Source organism: Vespa velutina, chromosome 9 (genome assembly GCF_912470025.1).
Source record: "Vespa velutina chromosome 9, iVesVel2.1, whole genome shotgun sequence".
Lineage (NCBI taxonomy): Eukaryota > Metazoa > Arthropoda > Insecta > Hymenoptera > Vespidae > Vespa > Vespa velutina.
This window is the reverse complement of record NC_062196.1, coordinates 4,304,257-4,325,131: the sequence shown is the minus strand read 5'-3', so window position 1 is coordinate 4,325,131 and position 20,875 is coordinate 4,304,257. Positions and strand designations below refer to the sequence as shown.

Genomic DNA, 20,875 nt, shown 5'->3' with positions numbered 1-20,875 from the left:
TCTATCATCTAAACTTTTCACGACTGAAAAGACAAACGTGATAATTTGTAAGCGACTCTCGTCCCAAGTTGTATTATGCGTTCACCATCCGTTACAACCAAATATGATCACGTTTATAAACGTGACCATAAAGCAACGAATAATGGAAAATTTTCAAAAATTGCATCGAAACGTAATCTTTTTAAATTGATCCAAATATGTACCCATATTATAACGTTTAAAATATCTCACTTTTGTGCGCGCAATTTTCAAAATTCCGCGTATTATATTTTGGCTAACTTCAGAGTGCTCCACCTTTAGAAATAGAAGGAGAGCAAAGGGAATATTTTGCGCATGCGCAAGCTGTAAACGCATCAGCGTGAAATAGTATTTCATAGTTCAGTAGTTGTGTATATGCGGTAGAAAAAGAGAAGTGGGGAGAGACTCTTAGTGTGCGTGTAACGTGCACACGTACAGTGGTACGGTACCGTACGGTACGTTCAGTGTGCGAGTCGTTTGTTTTCGATAATGCCGTAGTAATGACAGGGATTTTTGTGCACTAAAAATCAACGTAACGTTAAGATAGGTGAGTTTAATTTATCTAGAAAAATTACTTAGATCTCTTTTGTTTATATTTTTGATATAACAACGCGTGGGTGTTGGCCGTTTAACATAAGAAAGAATACGAACGAACGGTAGGCAGCATCGACGATCGATGGTAAGCTTACAGCATCGCGGGTGTGCCCGTTTGTCTACACAGGCTCGTGTTTTTCTTTCCTTTTTTATCCTTCTGATTCCCAACGGGAGTTCTTTCGTGACAATGAGAAATCCGATCGATCATTTTTTTTTATGTAAGGAAAAAAAAATACAGGGCAAAAAGGTGGAAATACAAAATGCGTCGAACTTGAGTTTTCGATCGTCGATACTTTCTCGATGATTTTTCTACGATCTTATAATTTCGAAGGACGTCGAGTTCCGTGAGATCATCCCAGAAATTCTTCCCATTCGATGAATGCATTTCTTTTTATAGAATAAAATATTGCGCTAGAAAATCCTCATTTTAAACTTTCGCAATATCTATGTGTATCTACAGAGTATGGATCGATTCTCTGTGCTCTATTTTTCCCTTCATACGATACCTACAAAATAGCTTAGCTAAATAATTGTGACACATGTAGAGAGACGTTCCTAATTACCTTTTATAGTTTCCTCACGCTCGTGGAGTACGCCCAGTCTTCGCGTCATGATCGAGATCGGGATTTATTTCTTAAGTGTATTTTTTGAAGTTTCTACATCTCCGTGGATACGATCTACTTCAGAATAGTGACTTTAATCGACAGAACAACCCCTACGCTTATTCAAATGTACACGATTTCATACAAAGATTCGCTAATCGTTTCCGGATTTCTAGAAATCTTCAATGAATCTATTTTGCATTAATTCTTTAAAAGAAAATTGGGACAATTATTTCCAACAATTTTGTAATTAAATCCTTAAAGGATTAGAAATGATTAATGTTTTTATAAAACAATTATTCTTATCTGTGAATTTTATTTTTAGGAACATTTCTTAATAACAAATATTTTTACTTTGTTTAGATACGAAATATAAGACGAAGTATAATCTATCATGATGATATTTGCTATATTTATTATCTCAACACTCGTATTACAATCATCAGCAATAAGTGAGTATAATATTGCGAATGGTTACTTTCTTTGTGTTTGATAAAAATTCAATTCAGTTTTTTAATATATATATATTTGATTTTTAATTTATAGTTCGTATCCCGGATATCTTAGAAGGTGAAAAATCGTAAAAATTTGCTATGTGTAAATTCTTATTGTGCTATAAAATCTAATATTTCACATTAAAAATTGAAACATATTAAGAATTTTATATTATTGTGTCTTTAAATGTAACATTGCACATATATTCATACATAATATTTTTTATCAATTTAAGTGTACATCCTATAAAGGATGATAATGTTTAATAATCATATTTCTTTGCTTCATTATCATTTTTTATGCTAATTGCATTTAGAAAGATGTTGCTATGTAATTATGAAGCATAAAAAGAACTTCTTTTATACAATCACAACTATAAAAATCATTTATCATTTATCTGTTCTCATATACATGGTACAAATGTTATTCCTGTAGATCTGATCTGTACTATTAAATATTGTATATAGCAGAGTACATTATGAATATAAATCTTATTTGTATATTTTATTTATTTATATATTTATTTGATTATACAATATATATTATATTTAAAAATTCATTGTGTTGTCAGTTCATCCTTAATTTTACATTTAATTCAATATCAAAATTTCATATATATAACACAGATTTTATATAATGTAGTAAAATTATACAAATAAGAATCCTTATGACAACACATACCTATTACATTCCATCATGTTATATCACATAATATTTTTATATCCAATGTACATTGTTATATTTTCATTAGGATATCGTACAACATGTTTATAATGTACAACATGTTGATATTATTATTTTTAATAATGCAAATTTTATATGATTCATCAGTTCAGTCCCCACCACGGATATCCAAGCAGCCTCCTACGGATGAACAACTTTTTCAAGTAGCTCAAGCTAAGGTCAATAATAATGATAAACCCTTCCTGATTGAATGCGAAGCGGAAGGAGAACCTGCACCAAAGTGAGTTTAATTTTTTGTTCTAATATAAGCTTAAATAAAAAATTATATTTATATATAAATTCATTCATAAAATTTTATCTTATTTTAACTAAAGCTACAGTTTCTACTGTACTAAGAAGCCAGAGTAACTGGTCTTAATTACTAGTATGACCTCATATCCTAAAGGGGTATAAAGTTACCAGTACTGATAGATACTTTACTTCTAGTAAAAGCTGAGTCATATTTAGCTTAATCAATTTACTTAGATTTTAGGAGTAAAATAATTTTAATATGATGAATGAATTTTATTTATTTTATCTATGTATATTTAAAAAGAAATGAATCTAGTTAAATATTATATATAATAAAATTTATAATAATGGTGGATATATAGGAAGATAAATTTTCTCATTTAATAGTATAATATATATATTTTAATTATTACAATGTAAATTTCTAAATAATTGTTTAATTTGTATATGTAATAAAAATGAAAAATTGATATTTATAACAAATTAAGTATATTAATGTTAATAATAATAATGATAATAATTTAGATATCGGTGGGTTAAAAATGGAAAAAATTTTGAATGGCCAGCATATGATGACCGTATTTCTCAACAACCAGGAAGAGGCACTTTAGTCATAGCAAGACCTCGTGATGAAGATTTAGGACAGTACCAATGTTTTGCAGAAAACGAATGGGGAATAGCTACATCAAACTCCGTTTTCGTTCGTAAAGCAGAACTTAATGCATTTAAAGATCAGACTCCAATAAGTTTAAATGCTTATGAAGGAGAACCATTTAAACTAACCTGCCAACCACCAGATGGGTGGCCAAAACCAAATGTATACTGGCTAATTCAAGATACAGCTGGTGCAATTAAATCAATTAATAATTCACGCATGACGTTAGATCCTGAAGGAAATCTTTGGTTTAGCAATGTTACAAGGAATGACGCCTCTGATGATTTCTATTATGTGTGCGCAGCAACGTCTGTATTTCGAAATGAATATAAATTAGGCAGTAAAGTTTTGTTAAATGTTATTTCGAGTGGAGCATCTTCTAATCAGAATAAACATGAACCTGTTAAGCAGTATGTTAGTAGAAAAAATGAAGTTGCTCTACGTGGTAAAAAAATTGAATTATATTGTATATATGGTGGTACTCCTTTACCACAAACTGTTTGGAGTAAAAATGGAAAATTAATACAATCAAATGATAGAATTATACAAGGAAATTATGGGAAATCATTAATTATAAAGCATGTAAATTTTGAGGATGAAGGAACATACAGTTGTGAAGCATCTAATGGTGTTGGAGATGCAAATTCATATTCTATAAGTTTACAAGTAATGGCGGTTCCATATTTCACAGTAGAACCAGAGATTATAAATGCAGCAGAGGATGAAACTGTTGAATTTAGATGCGAGGCAAGTGGTGTGCCTGAACCAGAAATCAAATGGATTCACAATGGAAAACCAATATCAGAGGCACCAGCTAATGATAGAAGAAAAGTTACAGCAAATTCTATCATTATAGAAAAGTTAAAAAAGAAAGATACAGGAAATTATGGGTGCAATGCCACTAATTCTTTAGGATACGTTTACAAAGACGTATATGTTAATGTCTTGGCCTTAGAACCTGAAATTACTCAACCTCCAAATGACAAAGCAACAGTAGAAGGTAAAACAGTTCGGATTACTTGTCGTGTATTTGGTGCACCAAAACCAATAGTTAAGTGGGCCAGGAATGGTCAAGAATTAACAGGAGGAAGATACAGAATTTTGGATTCAGGTGATTTAGAAATAGAAAATATAATATTCTTAGATGCAGGTAGTTATGTCTGTCATGCATCTAACAAGTTTGGAGAAGTAGAAGCCTTTGCAAATCTTGTAGTAAAAGAGCGTACAAGAATTACAGACGAACCGGAAGATTATGAAGTTGCAGCAGGTTCTACTGCCACATTTAGGTATATATTTATTTATATTAAATTAATAATAATATTATGTATATATTACATTTACTTGTATGTTATATTATATTATTTTTATTTTTCAGATGCAATGCTGTAACTGATTCTAGCTTAACTTTAACGATAGAGTGGTTAAGTAATGGCGAACCTATTGATTTTGAAATGGAACCACGGTTTGTACGAAGTACAGATTATTCGTTAATGATCACAAAGACAACAGAATTAGATTCTGGTACTTACACTTGCGTTGCTCGTACTGAATTGGATGAAACAAGGGCACAAGCAACATTAACAGTTCAAGATGTACCTAATGCTCCAAAATTAATTGGTGTAAATTGTATGTCTGATAATGCTGTTGTACAATGGACTCCTATGGGTGATAATAGAGCACCAATTCTACGATATACTATTCAATACAATACAAGTTTTACACCAGATACTTGGGAAACATCAGCAGATTTTGTACCTGCTACAGAACAAACATATGATGTACCAATGTCACCTTGGGCTAATTACACATTTCGTGTACTTGCATGGAACAAAATAGGTATGAGTTACAAATATATACATATTATATATATATAAGAATACTATTTTTAATTCATACAACTTTTAATCCATAATATTTCAACAGGAAAATCTTTACCTTCATCACATAGTGACGTTTGTACAACTCAGTCAGATGTTCCTTATCGCAATCCAGATAATGTTATGGGTAATGGAACTACACCTCAAAATCTTGTAATTTCTTGGACTATATTACCACAAATAGAACACAATGCTCCAAGATTTATGTACAGAGTGTATTATAAAAGAGATAGACCAGAAGAACAATGGACTATAGAGGACATAAACAATTGGAAACAACACACTCTTACAATAGATAACCAACCAACTTATCAAAAATATAAAATTAAAGTAATTGCAATTAATGAGAAAGGAGAAAGTAAAGCTGAAGTCAAGGAAGTGTATGGATATTCTGGAGAGGATGGTATGTAAAATGAATATATAAATGAGTATTGTCTATACTCATAAGATGAAACTTTTATGTTAAAATATAACTTATATCCGGTTATATTATATGTAATATATTTTAGTACCACTACAAGCTCCTGGAAACTTTACCTTGATTCAAGTCAAATCTAGTACATCTGCACTACTCTCATGGAATGCCGTCCCTGAAGAATCAGTGAGAGGCGAATTAAAAGGTTATAAAATTCAAACTTGGACAGAAAAAGAAGGTGAAAAAGGAATGCGTGAAATTGATATTAGAGGTGGCAATATGACACGCGCTTTAGTTAATAAATTCATTCCGTATAGTAAAAATTTTGTCAGGATTCTTGCTTATAATGGAAGGTAACTTAAATATTCAAGCATATCATCTCTTAACTTTGGAATTGGGTAAATGCATTTTTTAACACTTTTTTTATATGTAGATATGCAGGACCTCCATCTGAGACATTAAGTTTTGATACACCTGAAGGTGTTCCAGGAACAGTACTTAGTTTTGAAGCTTTTCCCATGGGCTCTAGTGCACTCTTTCTTGTCTGGTCAAAGCCTGCTGAACCAAATGGTGTTTTAACTGGATATAAAATTTATTATAGGGTAGTAAATGGAACTAGATTAGAGACATTATTAGAAAGGAAACCACATATATCAGATCCAGAAGCTACTAGTGCTAAATTAGCAGCTTTGGCGCCTGATACAAAATATAGAGTCCATATTCGAGCTACAACCAAAGTTGGTGAAGGAAATGAGTAAGTTTTGTTAATATAGAATTTATTTATCAATAAGATTACTATAAAAAATGTCTTTTTTTATAGTTATTTCATCGAAAAAAGAACACGTACTTCTCAAAGACCAGATGTACCTCAATTTACATGGGACACTATTCCCAAAGAAAATGGATATTCGAATGTAAGGATAACGTGGCAACCAAATTTAAATGGCAATCCTGGTAGTCATTTCTTTGTAAAATATAATTTGAAAGGTGAAACAATTGCTTCTGAAACGGATCCCGAATTTCAATCGAATACGATTGAAGTAAGTAATAAATAATATAAGTTCTTCTGAAAATTATAAATTTTAATAGCAAAATTTAATCAAATCTTTTTATATAGGTACGTGGACTTCCAAGTGGTGAAGTCTATGTTATGTCTGTAGTTGCTGTTGATGGAGATTATGTAACTGAAAGTGTACCACAAGAAGTAGAAACCAGTAGTGAAGGGCCAATAATTCAACCTAAAGAAAACGTTGCAACAGCTGGGTGGTTCATAGGTAATACTTTGAAGAAAAAAATTTGATGTATTTATATATTATGATATTCATTAATAATAATAATTAGTTAATAATTAAGTATTAATTATACTTAATAATTTATGTAGGTATGATGTTGGCGATAGCTTTCCTTCTATTTGTTCTGATTATTGTCTGCATAATTAAACGAAATAGAGGTGGAAAATATGCAGTGCACGAACGTGAATTAGCTGCTGGACGAGGAGATTATCCTGACGAAGGTGGTTTCCATGAATATTCTCAACCTTTAGATACTAAATCTGCCGGTGGCCGTGCGTCGTTGGCCTCGTCATCTCATCAAGATGGAAAACATCCAGAATCTGACACTGATTCTATGGCAGAATATGGAGAAGGTTAGTTTTGACGCAATAAATTGTTTAATCAAATATTTTTTATATACAGAACATACTCTTACTGTAGAAAATGAAGAACAAAGCATGCTACATATGATATTGTTCGTTTATCGTTTTTATTTTTGCTGTATAAATTGTTTTATTTGCAAAAAAAAAAATGTTCTCAGCTTCATTGTATTTGCCAGCTTATGCACAATTTATAAAAGAAAAAAATTATATATCATTTGATAATAGATAATATATGTATATAATATTGCATTAATTTCCGTATAGCTTTCGTGCTATTTTTATGTATTACACTTTTCTTATCTTTTTATTATACATTTTATTTGCTTTGTTGCTTGACTTAATGCAGAGGGTATGAACGAGGATGGATCTTTCATTGGTCAATATGGTCGACATCGTAAACAAGAACCTAATTCACAAGCATTTGCAACGTTGGTATAAGGTAGGTAATGTTACATAGTTGGCATTATATGCTTTTTTATTAATTGTTTGGTTTTCACTTTAAGACACATATTCATTGATACTTTAAATATAATTAAAACATCAAAGGAATGTATTTTATAATGTTTTCTATATGTATGGTTTATAGGGCCTTTCACAGAAGATGGATCATTTATTGGGCAATATGGTCCAAAAGGCAGACCAGAGGAAACACCGTCCATTCCAACCGGGACTATGGCCACGTACGTGTAACCTCTCTAAGAATCTCATTCAAACAAAATAAAAGATCTTTTCTCATCATGGTAAGGAATACGAATCCTTACCTGCTGCAGCAATTTCGCTATGCACTTTGCGCTGGGCGCAATGTCCAACACTATACTGCCAATTAGAATTTGTTTTTGGGTTTTATAGTTTATTTAGAGAAATTCATGAATTTGTGCATTTAATATTTGTAAGAAAAGTTATGTATACATGTGGCTCTTTAAGTTCTTTTTTTACTTTCTTTTTTCATATTAATCTATATACTAAAAGATTATAATAATATAAATTTGTTTACAGTTTAAAAATTGAAAAAAATGTTATGACATCATTAGAGGTCATTTGAAAGAAAATTAAAAAATATATTAAATATAACTACCACATGTGTATATATTTGGATATATGACGTATTAAATGACAATGCAAGATGTAAATTTATTTTATTCATCTCTGGTCAGTTGTAAAACCCAAAGACAATAGGTGTTTCATAGCGTGCAAGCTATTTATGAAAATAGAACTGTAGAAACTAATCTCCAATATCTATGGTAATATTTGACAAGGCTAGATTGAAGGCAGACACTTTAGCTTATTACAGGGTATCTAAAATGTGTTTGCATTATTCGGATTGTGGTGTATATGTATCTATGAGTGGAAAATACTTTCAGGATAGCATATACCGTCAAACATTTTGCCTCACGTTTTATGTGTTCAAAAATAAAAATTTTACAATCTATTGAAATAATATACACAAAACATCTTCAATGTGATAAATTATAATCTAGCCTATAGTATTTGAAAAATACTGATATAACAACCTACCTAATGTGAAAATTATCTTTCTCAATATTATTATTATTATACAAAATTAGATGAAAATATTAAAGGACAGCTTAAGAAGCGATGTCACAATCTGGCCTCGACTGAATGTTACTTCTTAAGAAAGTTCTCTCTAAAGATCTTTAGATACACAATCAATTTTTACTCTGCAGACAGAGGGCCAAATTTATTGAATTATTAATTATCTATGATTATTGTGCACTTGCACATTGATTACAGATACGAGAGCAAAACAAAAATATATATATATAAAAAAAACTGTATCACACATATTTAATATAATATTAACAAAACATTGTACACACACATGCACTATAGTAGTTAGATATCACAAGGCCTCTAATCGTTGCTTTTTGTATGTGAAACATGCTCTAGTTAACACTTAGCCAACCAAATGGGGAGATCTCTCTACTTTGAAATAAGTCACTATATGACCGGCCGGGGGGGATCTCTTATTTTTTTCTTAGCAACGCTTTTATCTTGTTTACTTTTTTTTCATTAGTCAATCTTGAACTGAAATTGTTCGAAATTCATCAAATACTTTTTCTGCTTTTGTAAAACACAATTTTTAATAAAATCTGTTAAATAAGTTCAGTTAAAGTTAATGAAAGAAGTTATAGTTCCCAATTAAAACTAAATAATATTTTATAAGGTATAAAAAAAATACCGATACTTATTATGTTTATGAAACTTATTTCTTTTTCGCAAGATTTATTATAATCCAAGGAACATAATATAAGATTATTATTTAATTAATATATAAAGTATTGAGAATATATAAAGAGACATTATATTAATAGACAAGAAGACATAAGAGATCTGACAAGAGTAAAAAGAAAGAACACAAAGGACAACTATTAAGTAACACTATTATGTTTGATTATAGTATACTGAGTATTTAAAGAGAATAAGACAGACTTGTTATTTTTTTTCAGAGTACATGTACAATTAATTTAGGTTATTAAATTAGTAAATTTCATACAATGTGTACAGGTTGTCTGCAAAAGTGTCACAAGCAAATATGTTAGGTACAAAGGCAATGAAAAAAAAGGTACAAAATGTAAAATACTTATAGAAATGCGAGATAATTCATAAATATATTATACTCCAAAATGATATATATTTCAGCTTATCAGAAGGAAAGAAATATGGTACAATTTTGTCTGCAACATAATATCAAAGATTTATCCGTATATTAACCAAAAAGAAAGAAAGAAAGAAAGAAAAGAAATATATCCTCTTTGGTGCTGCATGTATAAATGTTTTGTCAGAAAATATTTGTTAGGACCTTTCTTGCCGATTATCCTGTACAAATGACTTTGACGTCGAAAAAATTAATAATTATATATGTGGGTGCATAAAAGGAAAGAAAGCTATCGTGTGTGTGCGTGTATATATATATATATATATATATATATATATATACATACATATAAAATGACACTAATATATATATAATAAAAATGCCAAGTAATTCGAAAGATAAAGTTCAATACGTATATCATAAAGTACTGATTTCTGATATATTACTTCCATTGTTAGTCAGAACGTCGTATTATATACATACGTCGACGTCGACGTCGAAGTCATACGATAAATAGTTATACGTACGTTTTTTCACATAATTTAATATATAATTTTATATTGGATTCCCCGTAAATATTTTTCGAAGGAATCTTTAAATAGAATTTAAAATGAAACTTTGAATCTCCACGAATGTATATTAAATATTTCATTATATTTGCGTAAACTTCCAATATATACATCCGTATATAAACGACTTATTGCATTTTTATACTTTTTATCATTTTTACAATCGCAAATATCTTTTTTCTGATCTATTTTTTTTCTTGTTTTTTCCTTATATAACAGATATTTCGAAGCCTATATCGTACCGTTACTTGCGTTGAAAAAACTATCTATGCGCATAGAAATTTATGTACAAGAAATAGTTGTATGTATTTTACATTGACGCAAAATAATAGTGAGTTAACGATTTACATATACACACGTTTCTTTTTGTATTTCCATTTTTTTTTTTTTTTTTTTTTTTTTTTTTTTTTTTTTTTTTTTTTTTTTTTTTTTTTTTTTTTTTTTTTTTGTAATATTTACTTTGTTCACGTGCATATAATATTTGTTATGAAGTTGAAAACGTTATATAGAAACTAACATATTCTTTTGCTTTATGTTTTATGCAATTGGATATATACATATATATTGGAGATATATATGTATATATATAATATATAAAATGTACGACTTATTATTGAATAGTATTTCATCGTGAAACGATTGGATAGCGCATGTTATTTGTACAAAGCATAACACCGACTGAAAAAAAAAGAGTATAAGGGAGTTAAACAATAAGAAATATTCAATGCATTTGTCTTAACATGCGTTTATCCATCACTCATATTGTTCATTGTATATTAAATTATTATAATTAGGATAATAATAATAATAATAATAATAATAATAATAATAATAATAATATGTTTTCCGAATAAAAAGAATAAATGCACGCGAGGAGTACTATCGAAAACCATCACCGTACTCTTTCTTCAAATTATTTTCTACGAAGTAGAAAAGCGCAAGAGACATTATTCAATCCGTTTATACTATCTCTTTTGTCATATTTTAGAAAAACAGCGATTATTATCGAAGATATAATATTATGTTAAAAGAAAAACCACGTTATGTAATTCGTAGAGATAATACATTTTAATATTTAAGTTACCCGTTTTCCTACGATTTCAAAATGCGCATTCCAAACGTACGTCCGTACAATATCTCCCATGTCAATGAAAAGAAAAAAATAAATAAAATCTACAAACGAAATTACTATCGTCTTTTCTTTATCTTACCGTTTTTTCTTATAGCCCGCAAGATATACCACAATAAGTATTAACGGTATGACGGTATGGAAATTTGAAATATTATTGAAACTATATGGAAAAAAGAAATACTGTATTTTTTACATTATTAATTAAATTTATACATTTAAATATATCAATTTATCCACAACGAATTAACAAAAGAAAAGAAGTTTGTTTAAAGACTCGTTTATATCGATTTTGAATAAAAGGAACAGTGTATAGCTGTAGAAAAAAAAATTCTGAGTCTCCACCGACCGTATACACGACCCCCTGCAGCCTTTCACGGCTGTACCTCGTTATATCCTACGCGCCCTTTTGAGTAGAAGAAAAAGAGGAAAAAAAAGAATTAAGAGAAGAAAAGAAGAAGAAGACATTGGTGGGGAGTTCAATAGTGAGAGGGATACAGAAGCTTGAGACAGTCGTGCGGACAGAAGTCGAGCGAGATGTGACCGATAATGTAATTATGCGGGACAGGTTTTTTGTGGTGGTACTCTAACTTGATCTCTGGAGAACAGCCATTCTCCCCCTCCCTTCACTTCTCCCTCTTTCTCTCTTCTCATCTTTTTCTCTTCTTTCTCTCGACCACTTTGGAGTGTTTTCTGCGCATAGAAATCGACGAAGATAAAAGGGGAGCGTTTATCGAAAGAGAAACAGGATTAAAAGGAGAGTATATATCCTTGGCTTTACGAGAATGAAAAAAACTCCGCCACGATCCATTGCTGTTCGTCATCATCTCGCTAACTATTGGTTAACTCGTCATAGAAATATTTTCCTAACATTTATATGAAATATATACATTTATATATGCCTATTATAATACATAATTATATTATATGTATATTAATAATATGTTATATATCAGTCAGGAATTACCAGTTACTAGTTGCCAGTTGCTAGTCATCAGTCGTCAATTGGACAACTAATTATAAGGGGAAACTCTAGATAACTGAGGATGACTGAAGGCAATTCAAGGCAAGGCAATCCTCTTGATTAATTACAGGTATCTTATAGAGAATACTTTTTGTATTCTCTAGAAACAAGACCTCTTTAAAAAAAAATTGAGACATTTCCAGATCTGAGTTTCTTATCTAATATTGGCGCTTATGTATGTCCTCCTCTATCATCCCTGAAAGTTTGAAACATCATTCTGGAAATATCCTGCATATATACATTTAAGTTTATATGTAGGTAATAATATATAATAAAATATATAGAATATTAATATGATCTAATCTAATCGTGTTTTACATATGTAAATGCCTAGAAACGATTGTGTCTTCTAAAAAACCAATCATCTTCGACATACTCCAATACAGTACACATACACACAAACAAAACAAGTATTATTCGAATAATCCAGGCTTTACGTAACTATCGACAAGTCACAGTACGTGGACTTGCGGCAAACCCAATTTGGTTTGCCACGACCGAGCAAAAACATTCTCGATTGTAGATAAAACGACAATCGGCCTGCTCTTACACGACCTATGAAAGAGAATCTCTCTTTCCTTCTTCCTTTCTCCTCCACCTCATCCTCTTTTCTTCCCAACTCTGACATACAATTCGCAAACAATATGAATATCGATGTTACCTTGTTTTTACGATGTTTATAGATTGTAAATAAATAAGAAATTTCGATTCTTAAAATTGTATTACCACTGCTACCGATATACGCTCATTTAACCAGTGTTTCGAAAACTACAAAAAGGCGCGCAATGATTCTTTTAAAATCGTTTCTTCGCTCACAATTTCACTGCACGCTCGGTTTCTGTGCGAGTTGTGAAAAGAAAACGTTAAAACCGAAAGAGGAGACGGTAAAAACGCCAAGAAATTCACGAGGGTCTACAATGGACCATTTGTTAAAACGACGAACCATTCCTCGAGAGTCAAATATACAATGGGCACTATTATCGGCTATTCATTGAATGCTTTCTTGGATCGTTTGCTCGGGTAAAGATTCGATATAATCTTAACTTTTTTTTCGCAGACACTCTGAGGATCGACTTTTAACAAGGATGATGTCTCCTTTATCTTCGAAACCTTGTGACCTGTTTCTTCGAAATTAAAATAGATCGCAGTATACAATAAATGTTTCGTCATTTTTCTTCAGTTCTATTATTCGTCTTGTTCCGTTAAACAAATTTTCTTATCTATTTAATGTATTTTTTCTTTTCTTTTTTTCCCTTGCAAAACATTCAAGCTCACGCTATAGATGATCTATGATATATTTTGGATGTTGAGATATTTATTTTATTTCCAATATCTTTCTTACATAAATATGTGTTATATCCAAAGACACACAGGTTTTATCTCGAAGCATCTGTAGAATCCATCGGAGACGAGGACTTGGCAACAAAGCAATTCGTGACTTCTTCTCTTCTCTTTGCACACGATTCTCAACCTCTTCTTCACACACGCACCCATACCGGTATATAGGAATCAAGAACATTGTAGTCGCGATCGAAGGCATCCATCTGTAAGATTACCTTCGAATTAGCCTTAAAGGATCTATCATCTCAAAGAAGACGGAGTACATTGTTTTTTTTTTTTCCTTTAGATGAAGGGAGAGAAAGAGGGTTTATAAGATGGATTGTGAGATTGCTCTATATAACGATTATTTCGCTAGATCATCGGGAAGACCTGTCATGATTGAGGATGCATTATGATATATATTGATGTTGATATTGATGTTTGACAATATTAAATTACAACGGTGATCATTCCTGAATCTTATGATTTCGAAAATTATATAAAAGAAATAAATAAATAAGTAAATAATATTTATTCTTCATTTGTATTAATCGAAAGACTCGGAACCTCTTTCTCTTCCTCCTTTTCTTCCTCTACTTCTTTTTTTCTGCTTCTTTTTTCTTCTCTTCTTTTTCTTCTTCTTCTTCTTCTTCTTCTTCTTCTCGTCTTTTTCATCGAGGCGCGAAAAATGTTCGCGGTTTTGCACCGCGACCACGAACACCGACGGAGTGTAAAATCGGTGTATGTCTCTTACGTGGAGCATCTCGTCTAACAAGCCGGCCTTTATAACGGCTCGTGAAACGACCGTGGAAACGTTCGGTTAATCGTACCGGACAAGGAAAAAGACGAGAAGAAGAAGAGGAAGAAGAAGAGATCTCTCTCTGAAGAGTCAGGACAAAGTGCAGCGTTGAAAATAATTTCTCTTGTAAAATTGTTACGTCCTCACGTACGAGTAATAATACATTTATTACCTTAATAGAGGATGGAAAGAAATATCACTGATTAAAATTATAGTTTAATTAATATATTTATTTGTTTTAAGATAATCGAAATTGTAATTGTTACGGAATCCTTATATTCATGATCATGAGTATAAAGCTCGGAGATGTAATGCAAGAGATAGATTTGAGATCTCTTTGCCGAATGTAAAGACACATATATATACTTATATATTTTATATATATTATATATTATCTATATACTTTTTCTTATATATAATATATATGAGAAGAGAGAGAGAGAGAGAGAGAGAGAGAGGAGTATTGCAGAGATATAAAAAAAAAGCAAAAAGAGTAGAAAACAAGAGCGGAAGAGTGAGAAAGATGAAAGGAAGGTTCTGACGAAAGAACGTTAAAAACTGGTTTCCTCTTGCCGATTTCTTTTCACCTTATTTGTTATTTCGAATTCTGAATTTTCATGTATTCTCGTACGATCTTTCGAAAACGAAAGGATCGGCATAGCCGAATAGTGCTCATAAAATAAATCGAGAAAGTTCATCGAGTCTGTCACATTTCTCGAAGAGTATGCATAATATCTAGCTATGTTAAATCTAAATGATTTCGTCTCCTTGATGAAATCATTTAAAAGCCAACATAGCGATCTATACTTCAAGATATATGTCTAGATGTTTGATTAACATCTAGACATATACCTTAAGATAAATTCTTTTCGGACAAAAATATTTTTTCGATTATTCGTCTAACATTTTTTTTTTTTTTTTTTTTTTTTTTTTATAGAATATGATTCAAATGAAATATTTGATATGCCGATCAATAGATAAATAATAAAACTTTCTTTTAATAAATGTTAATCATTTTCGCCACACTTTGTATAACTATCATTATAACAGGAACATGAAGACAACGAAGTTCACAAGCTCTCTTATTGAATTTAATTTCGGCGCTAATTTGCCGCGCCGTCGTAGCATGTAGTATAATGTACATATACGAACGCTTGCGCGCGCACACATATATACGTTAAAGTTCGTACGTCGACCCTTAACTTCGTGTCTGCCGTACAGACGTCCTCGTAGCTCTGACTGAGAGATGCAAATTAGATTTCTTTAAACGAATGTCTACTACGTGTAAACGAAGAGGCAAGGAATGAAGACTTCTTGTGTAGTTATTTACGAAAGAAATATTAGTGTGCGTGCTCCCTAATTCTGCGTGCGTTGCGTATGTGAAGTAAAAGAAGAAGACTACAAAAGAGACTGAGAGTGAAGAGAGAGAGTGAGAGAGAGAAAGAAAGAGAAAGAAAGAGAGAGAGGGGGAGAGAGAGAGAGAGAGAGAGAGAGAGATAGGACTTCGTAAAGAGATAAAGATCTTTTACGGGTCCATGGCGAGAAGAGAAGAGAAGAAGAGAAGATGGAATCGGCACTGCCACCGCCGCCGCCGCCGCCACCACCACCACCACCATCACCACCGCCGCCGCTGCCGCTACCGCAGCTGCTTTTTTCCATTGACTCGGTCAGTCAGTCAGTCAGTCGGCGACTGCGATGCGATTCGACACGTTTGATTTTGGAATGTCACAAAATGTCCACTCGTATCAGCTCATATAAGTCGTATCATCGATAATACTGTAATATCGACTGGACAAGGAACGTGAAAGATCAGTTTTTTAATCAAAATTTTCATTAGAAGATACGAGATTGGTCTCGAAAGAAAACAAAAAAAGAAACGAAAGAAAGAAAGAAAGTAAAGAAAGTAAAAAAGTAAAGAAAAGAAAGAAAGAAAGAATTTTATTCAGAAGATTAAAGCGTATTTCACGAAAGATCACTATCATCTAACAAGATTATCTTATTGAAGTGGCGGCCGGTCCCACGCCCGTGAAAAGCCCATTTCACGCGGCGAATCAAGGCGCGCGCGCGCGCGCTCTCTAAAGTGCGCGACGCGACGCGACGCGACGGTGGCAACGACGATCGTCATCATCATCATCATCATCATCATCATTATCATCATTATCATCATCATCATCATTATCATCATCGTTATCAATACAACGACGGCGACAAAGACAACGACAACTACGACTACGATAATTACAACGACGACAACGACGACGAGAAAGATAAGAAAGGAAGAAAAAAAGGAGTCGGTGGTGAGAGAAAGAAAGAAGAGAAAAGGAGAAAGCACGCTCGCGTGCGTACGTCATCGTACGTGCGTGCGTGCGCCCGCGGGCTGAGAGATTGGTAAAAGGTGGTGGGGAGAAGAAGGACTTAAAGCGGGGGTGGAGAGATTTTAGGAAAGGCGCGTAACACCTGACGGAAAAAGCGCTTAGAGCATTTCATAAATGATTATGCGGTGGGCGACAGCCGCCCTTACCTTGGCGGTGATCGCTTTATTTATTCTCGACATTACTACGGCCAGGCATCATCACCATCATCGTTCTGGTAATGGTCACAAACCATCCAGTGATATATCTCTTTGGATCGACCAACAGCAAATTAAAATGTTCAGTGGTGAGTGAATTATTTTCTCGATAAAATTAAATTACGATATTACGGAATCGTAATTTTTATTATTTCATATTACATTTTCCAATAAAGACAAACTTTCTATCCGAAGAATTAATAATAGTGCTGGGAAGTCCCTATTGTTTTATATTTCATCGATCTTTTTTTTTTTTTTTCAAAATTTGTTATCGTAAACTGAAATGAAAATTACTGCGGTAAAATAACTTTTTAATTATTGGTCGGTTTATTCACATATATGTATGTACATGTAAGAGAGAGAGAGAGAGAGAGAGAGAGAGAGAGAGAGAGAGAGAGAGAAAGAGAGAGAGAGAGAGAGAGAGAAGGAGAGAAAGAGAGAAAAACTTTAACAAATTTTTTAGAAATTAATCATTATTCTTGTATACAGAAAAGCTTTATATTATTTTAATTGCTCGTTGCTAATATTATTAATATATTATATTAAATACAATATTACTATCACTCATACTATTACGCGATATATTCTATATCATTGGATCAGTGATTTCAATGCTTATAGAACATCATAGTATCGATCCTTTTTCGAATCTAAAGTTTTTTTTTTATTACATTATCATAAAATATATATCGTTTTATAAATTGTTACGATAAATCGACATTATTTTTATTAGGTGTTGAAATGGAAATCTATGTCATTTCGGAGGGCATCGTTTTATCATATCTTTTGGATCCAGAATTTGAAAATAAGCTACCGATTATTCCTAGCGAAGTATCGTACGTAAATTTTACATGGAAATCTGGTGTAAAAAAATATTATTATAACTTCTATCGACTGATATCTTTCGATGAATCAATTCTCAAAACTCCGTCGATCACGATTAAAACCCAAGGAAGAGTACCGAAAAGAGCAAAGGGTAAAGATCAGAATTCATGTTCATTCTACAATGTTCATTATAATTTTTGTTTTTTTTTTTTTTTTTTTTTTAATAATTATATTTTTTTTCTGTGTATTACAGAATTTAGTGTTTTATTACCTTGTACTGGAAATAATTCAGGGATAGCACAATTTGGAATTGGTTTAATGATCGAAACGCGGAAAGGTAAACCTTTGAATGGAACACCGCTTCATCTTAGCTTAAGAAAAGAATGCAACTTGCGCGGTAAGTATATTCAATATATTTGTGACGTTACTCCTTAATTTACTATCTACTTTTATTTATTATATATCAAAATAAATAAAGTTTTTCATCAAATGAGGAAGTGTAAATTCATTGTTTTTTTTATTTTCGTTCTTTGCTGATTTACTGATAACTTTAATTGAAACTTTTAAGGAAAAAAAAAAAAAAGTATTTACAATTCTCTTCTTTTTTTTTAATTTTAGAACCAAATCCAGGGCCTTGCCCTGACGGTTATTTGGGTCCGCCGCATTGTAAAAAAGCACTCTGTTATCCAAATTGTATGAATGGTGGCAACTGTACGGCACCCGGCGTATGTTCGTGCCCTGCTGGATTTCAAGGACCTTACTGCGAAGGGGGTATGCAAATTTATACAAAATTTTATAATAATAGCTATTAACAAAAAATGTTTATTTAATAAAAGTCATGTGGCATTAAAGGAGTAACAAATACTTCTATATATACATAGACTACCATTGAAATTAACATAATTTATACTACTTTAGAAATAGAAATGGCGGCTTTACAACCGAATTTTATTATATCTGTGATTATTCCATAAAAAGGAGTTTGTTCAGCTCCATGTTCTAATCCCGTATCGTGATGCTCTTGTTCCTCATCGCGAAAAGTTTTAATCGTATCTAATAATTCTTTGTCTATGACTTCACCCGTTTCCATTAAATTACGTAATTGATCATTATAATGCTCTACAATGACAGTTTCGACAGCTACAGTACACGCCATAGCTGCTTTCTCTCCCATTAATGCTGTTCCAGCACCAAGAACAAATCCAGCTATATTCCAAACAGGTACAAATACAGTGGGTCGTGCACGATACTTTCGAATTAATTCTTCAAATTTAGCACGATGTTTTTTCTCTTGATCCCACATATGCTGAATCATCGGACCTTTTGGAGTATTGCCTGTTTTACATAACGATTAAAGGAACATATGTTGAGATAGATAAACAAGAAATATCTGTATACAGGACAATGCAATATAATTTTTCAAAAAGTTCCTATACCCAAAATAGCCATTTGCCCTGCATATATTCTATCAGCCGCCAATTCTCCAGCATGATTCACTCTTATAATAGAATCTAAGAGTTTTCCTGCTTTAGTGGTTGAAGTTGCAGCAGACGTGCTATATAATCGTAATCCATATTGGCGTAGATGCAACATTTTCTTTATCAATGTTGATAATATTCTGGAAATAATTAACAGCAAATAATATTTGTTACATAATTATAATATAAAAAGATGTACACATATATATATAAGGATATATGAAAACATTATTTCAAAGATATAAATATCTATCATTTATATTTCTTTCAGGTATTTGTTCAGAAAAATGTTTAAATGGTGGAAAATGTGTACAAAAAGATACTTGCGAATGTCCCAAAGGTTACTTTGGTTTACATTGCGAGTTTTGTAAGTAATTGTTTTCAATGTTTTAGTATAATATAACTTACAACTTTGAAAATCTAATAATTATTTGTGTTTAGCAAAATGTGTTATCCCTTGTCTGAATGGAGGTAAATGTAAAGGAAATAACGTATGTCGATGTCCTGCTGGCTTTAAAGGCGATCATTGTGAAATAGGTAGACGTTCGCCGCAACGATCAGCTTGCACAAGAGCTTGCAGAAATGGAACTTGTCAACCTGATAATACGTGCCTTTGTGATCCCGGATGGTTTGGAAAATTGTGTAACAAAAATAAGCCTTGGGCTTAAAAATGAAACATACTTTTCAACAGTGGTATTATCTTTATAACTAGTTGGATTAACAAAACTATTGATATTTATTCCATAACATTGAGAAAGAAAAATATAGATTTCATATCCTTTAGAAAAATATGAAATATTTAAAAAAAAAAAAGATAAAATCTGGATAAAATTAATAATCCAATTGGTTAATGCCACAAAAAAAATATATCAATGTGTTTAGTTTGTAATTCATCCCACCCGAGATGTGATATATAAAATTGCTTTACAGCAATTTAAGCTATTAATTATTATTTTAATAATATACTTTTATATTGTTACATTTGTAGTTGTGACTGTGTAAAAAGGAATACAACTCGTTTTTTTCCACCTTTTAATGCGCGCATTACATGTTTCTTTCAAAAAATATCACCAAAAAATTACTCAATCACGAAACAAAATCAAACAATATGCACCATTAAGAAAAAGAGACTTTGCTAGGTTATAAATATTTAACAGATATCACACAATAATACAAAATATTTAAATAAAAACAAGCTAAACAATGATGCATCTTTTGATGCACACACTTTGAATGACATCTCGATTAGAAGAACAATGC

General features: G+C 31.6%; 4 protein-coding genes and 1 long non-coding RNA gene across 15 annotated transcripts in view; 3 read left to right on the top strand and 2 right to left on the bottom strand.

The window, feature by feature from the left end:
- The first annotated feature begins 393 nt into the window (after window positions 1-393).
- LOC124951851 (neuroglian) lies at window positions 394-11,656 on the top strand. 5 transcript variants are annotated; one of them, XM_047500808.1, is made up of 14 exons: window positions 395-565; window positions 1,578-1,666; window positions 1,761-1,784; window positions 2,541-2,673; window positions 3,210-4,625; window positions 4,715-5,175; window positions 5,263-5,619; window positions 5,726-5,984; window positions 6,065-6,385; window positions 6,452-6,671; window positions 6,749-6,905; window positions 7,013-7,276; window positions 7,632-7,724; window positions 7,872-11,656. In XM_047500808.1, exons 2-13 carry the CDS (start codon window positions 1,609-1,611, stop codon window positions 7,721-7,723), a joined length of 3,762 nt encoding a protein of 1,253 aa, XP_047356764.1. In that variant the 5' UTR covers window positions 395-565; window positions 1,578-1,608; the 3' UTR covers window position 7,724; window positions 7,872-11,656. The 5 variants fall into 5 exon arrangements, with proteins under 5 accessions (XP_047356761.1, XP_047356764.1, XP_047356765.1 ...); XM_047500805.1 differs by lacking the exon at window positions 7,632-7,724 and having other exon boundaries at window positions 394-565; XM_047500806.1 differs by lacking the exons at window positions 395-565; window positions 7,632-7,724 and adding an exon at window positions 796-1,343.
- Window positions 11,657-13,966: 2,310 nt separating this feature from the next.
- On the bottom strand, window positions 13,967-14,771 carry LOC124951856. The gene is made up of 2 exons (XR_007101737.1): window positions 14,542-14,771; window positions 13,967-14,168 (listed from the first exon to the last, which is right to left on the bottom strand). It is a non-coding gene; the product is annotated as an uncharacterized LOC124951856 (long non-coding RNA).
- A 1,494-nt stretch (window positions 14,772-16,265) lies between these two features.
- Window positions 16,266-20,364, top strand: LOC124951446 (protein shifted). 2 transcript variants are annotated; one of them, XM_047499834.1, is made up of 6 exons: window positions 16,273-17,401; window positions 18,046-18,288; window positions 18,391-18,534; window positions 18,756-18,908; window positions 19,887-19,982; window positions 20,057-20,364. In XM_047499834.1, exons 1-6 carry the CDS (start codon window positions 17,233-17,235, stop codon window positions 20,281-20,283), a joined length of 1,032 nt encoding a protein of 343 aa, XP_047355790.1. In that variant the 5' UTR covers window positions 16,273-17,232; the 3' UTR covers window positions 20,284-20,364. The 2 variants fall into 2 exon arrangements, with proteins under 2 accessions (XP_047355789.1, XP_047355790.1); XM_047499833.1 differs by having other exon boundaries at window positions 16,266-17,401; window positions 18,046-18,534.
- LOC124951447 (5-demethoxyubiquinone hydroxylase, mitochondrial) overlaps window positions 18,940-20,875 on the bottom strand; it is a 2,169-nt gene continuing 233 nt past the window's right edge. Inside the window, exons 2-4 of one of the 3 annotated variants that reach the window (XM_047499837.1) lie at window positions 20,024-20,278; window positions 19,574-19,755; window positions 18,940-19,472 (exon numbers count right to left, since the gene is read on the bottom strand). In XM_047499837.1, the coding sequence (XP_047355793.1) occupies window positions 19,042-19,472; window positions 19,574-19,730 (588 nt within the window). In that variant the 5' untranslated portion in view covers window positions 19,731-19,755; window positions 20,024-20,278 and the 3' untranslated portion in view covers window positions 18,940-19,041. Of the gene's footprint in view, window positions 19,473-19,573; window positions 19,756-20,023; window positions 20,279-20,595 lie in introns of all 3 variants that reach the window. The other 2 variants (XM_047499835.1, XM_047499836.1) reach the window with 2 other exon arrangements.
- LOC124951445 (DNA-binding protein P3A2) overlaps window positions 20,791-20,875 on the top strand; it is an 11,863-nt gene continuing 11,778 nt past the window's right edge. For all 4 annotated transcript variants that reach the window (XM_047499827.1, XM_047499829.1, XM_047499830.1 and 1 more), the window contains exon 1: window positions 20,791-20,875. This exon is cut by the window's right edge. The gene's annotated coding sequence lies outside the window, so the exon portion shown is untranslated.

Excerpts from the sequence above, each read along its gene's own strand:
- LOC124951851 (XM_047500805.1), top strand. The coding sequence starts at position 1,609 with ATGATGATATTTGCTATATTTATTATCTCAACACTCGTATTACAATCA. Across the intron at positions 4,626-4,714 it reads GGTTCTACTGCCACATTTAG|ATGCAATGCTGTAACTGATT; the intron begins GTATATATTTAT and ends TTTATTTTTCAG. Across the intron at positions 6,672-6,748 it reads TTCAATCGAATACGATTGAA|GTACGTGGACTTCCAAGTGG; the intron begins GTAAGTAATAAA and ends CTTTTTATATAG.
- LOC124951446 (XM_047499833.1), top strand. The coding sequence starts at position 17,233 with ATGATTATGCGGTGGGCGACAGCCGCCCTTACCTTGGCGGTGATCGCT. Across the intron at positions 17,402-18,045 it reads GCAAATTAAAATGTTCAGTG|GTGTTGAAATGGAAATCTAT; the intron begins GTGAGTGAATTA and ends TATTTTTATTAG. Across the intron at positions 19,983-20,056 it reads TGGTTTACATTGCGAGTTTT|CAAAATGTGTTATCCCTTGT; the intron begins GTAAGTAATTGT and ends ATTTGTGTTTAG.